Consider the following 1,796-nt stretch of genomic DNA (forward strand, 5'->3'; position numbering starts at 1 on the left):
GACAACAATAACAATTGCTGCTACTACTACTACTACTATAAAAACAACAACAACAACAACAACAACAATAACTATAACAACAACAACAAAAATAACAACAACAGCAACGACAATAACAACAATAACAACAACAACAACAACAACAACAACAATAACAACAACAGCAACGACAATAACAACAATAATAACAACAGCAGCAGCAACAACAACAACAATAACAACAACAATAGCAACAATGATCAACAATCAACAGCAGTAACAGCGACAACAATTATTAGAACACCAATGGGAAGAAAGAAATTTCGAGGATGAAATTTGATGAGTTATTGAAAAATGAAATATCACCGATATGTTCCAATTAATTCAAATTTCATCATGATGATGTCATAATTTTAATAAAAGAAAAAAAATAACGATTAAGAAATAAAGGATTATGATGAATAAAAAAGGCAAAATTGGATAAAATAATTCATAATTTAAAATTCAAAAAATGAAATTATAAAGCATTCATTTGCAACTGAGCGAAACAACAATTGAATTGAATTGAGATATGATGAATGATTATAAATAAATGAAGTATAAACGTTTAATATAACAATTAGATAACTGATTTAGATAACAATAGGATTAGTACTGATATTAATGATAACAACATTTTCTGCATTATTATCAGTGTAAGTAATAATAGTGTAAAACGTGACACTAAATTATACTAATCATTTGATATGGAAAATTACGGATTTAAATAGGAAAAGTGAATGTTTTGGTTATTCTAAAGCTAATATTTCTATCATATTCCTTTTCCTGATAAATTTAAATTTTAAATTTTCATGGAATAATTGAATTAATATTCATTACATTCAACTAGTCCAATTGATTTACTACCCTCCTTTTTTTTTTTTCGATTTTCGACATTTTTCATAAACGAATTGAAAAAAAAAAGAAACGATATTAGCTGAGATATTATTTTATATGAAATAGTGATGGAAATTGGTATAAATACAAATGGATTTCATATATTTTTAAAAAAGTCCACTGATCAAACAATTTAATTTAATAAAAATTTGTTGATAGATTGATTTAATGACTGAAACTGTAAGAATGCCTTTTGAAATAGTTTATGAGATATGGTAACTTTATCAGAATGATATTGTGATAAAGTGATAAAATATATCAGTAGAAAAATTGAAGAAAAAATTGAAAAAATAAATTGGAAATTTAAAAAAATTGAAAATTAAAAAGAAAAATTGAACAAAAGGAATTGGAAATTTGAAAAAAATTAAAAATTAAAATTAAAAAAGTGGAAAAAAATTGAAAGTCAAAACGAAATAACTTTTATTGCAATTTATTCCTATAAACCAATTTTTCTTCATCTAATCAATTTCATTTGAATATATTTGTTCCAAATATAACTTATGGAAGAATATACATGTGGAAATTACTGAATTGGAATTGAATTAATTAATAATTTCATTTAAAAATAGCTGCTATTAGTAAAATAAAAGTGATTAAATTGATTAATTTATCAAATTTTTGTTAATAAATATTTTGTTGTAAATCAAAATAAGCATTGGAAGATATAGCAATAGTAAAAATAAGTAAAATTAGTTGTAAATAGCAGAGCGTATTAGTAGTATGATTTTGTTTGATGGAGTATAATTGATGAAACCATACATCTGGTTATTTTTGTCACACTATCATCATTCAAATGACAATTTTAGACATCTTTATAGATAACTCTTTGATAATGATGATATCACAAAAAAAAAAAAACTAACTTAATGATGGTCATTGTC

General features: G+C 23.4%; 1 protein-coding gene across 1 annotated transcript in view; it reads left to right on the forward strand.

The window, feature by feature from the left end:
• LOAG_18238 (hypothetical protein) overlaps window positions 1-312 on the forward strand; it is a gene marked incomplete at both ends in the record, with an annotated part of 1,056 nt that extends 744 nt beyond the window's left edge. The window contains one exon of the mRNA XM_020450902.1: window positions 105-312. Within this exon, the coding sequence (XP_020305371.1) occupies window positions 105-312 (208 nt within the window). The remainder of the gene's footprint in view (window positions 1-104) is intronic.
• Window positions 313-1,796: the final 1,484 nt, after the last annotated feature.

Source organism: Loa loa (genome assembly GCF_000183805.2).
Source record: "Loa loa unplaced genomic scaffold supercont3.234, whole genome shotgun sequence".
NCBI classification, from domain to species: domain Eukaryota; kingdom Metazoa; phylum Nematoda; class Chromadorea; order Rhabditida; family Onchocercidae; genus Loa; species Loa loa.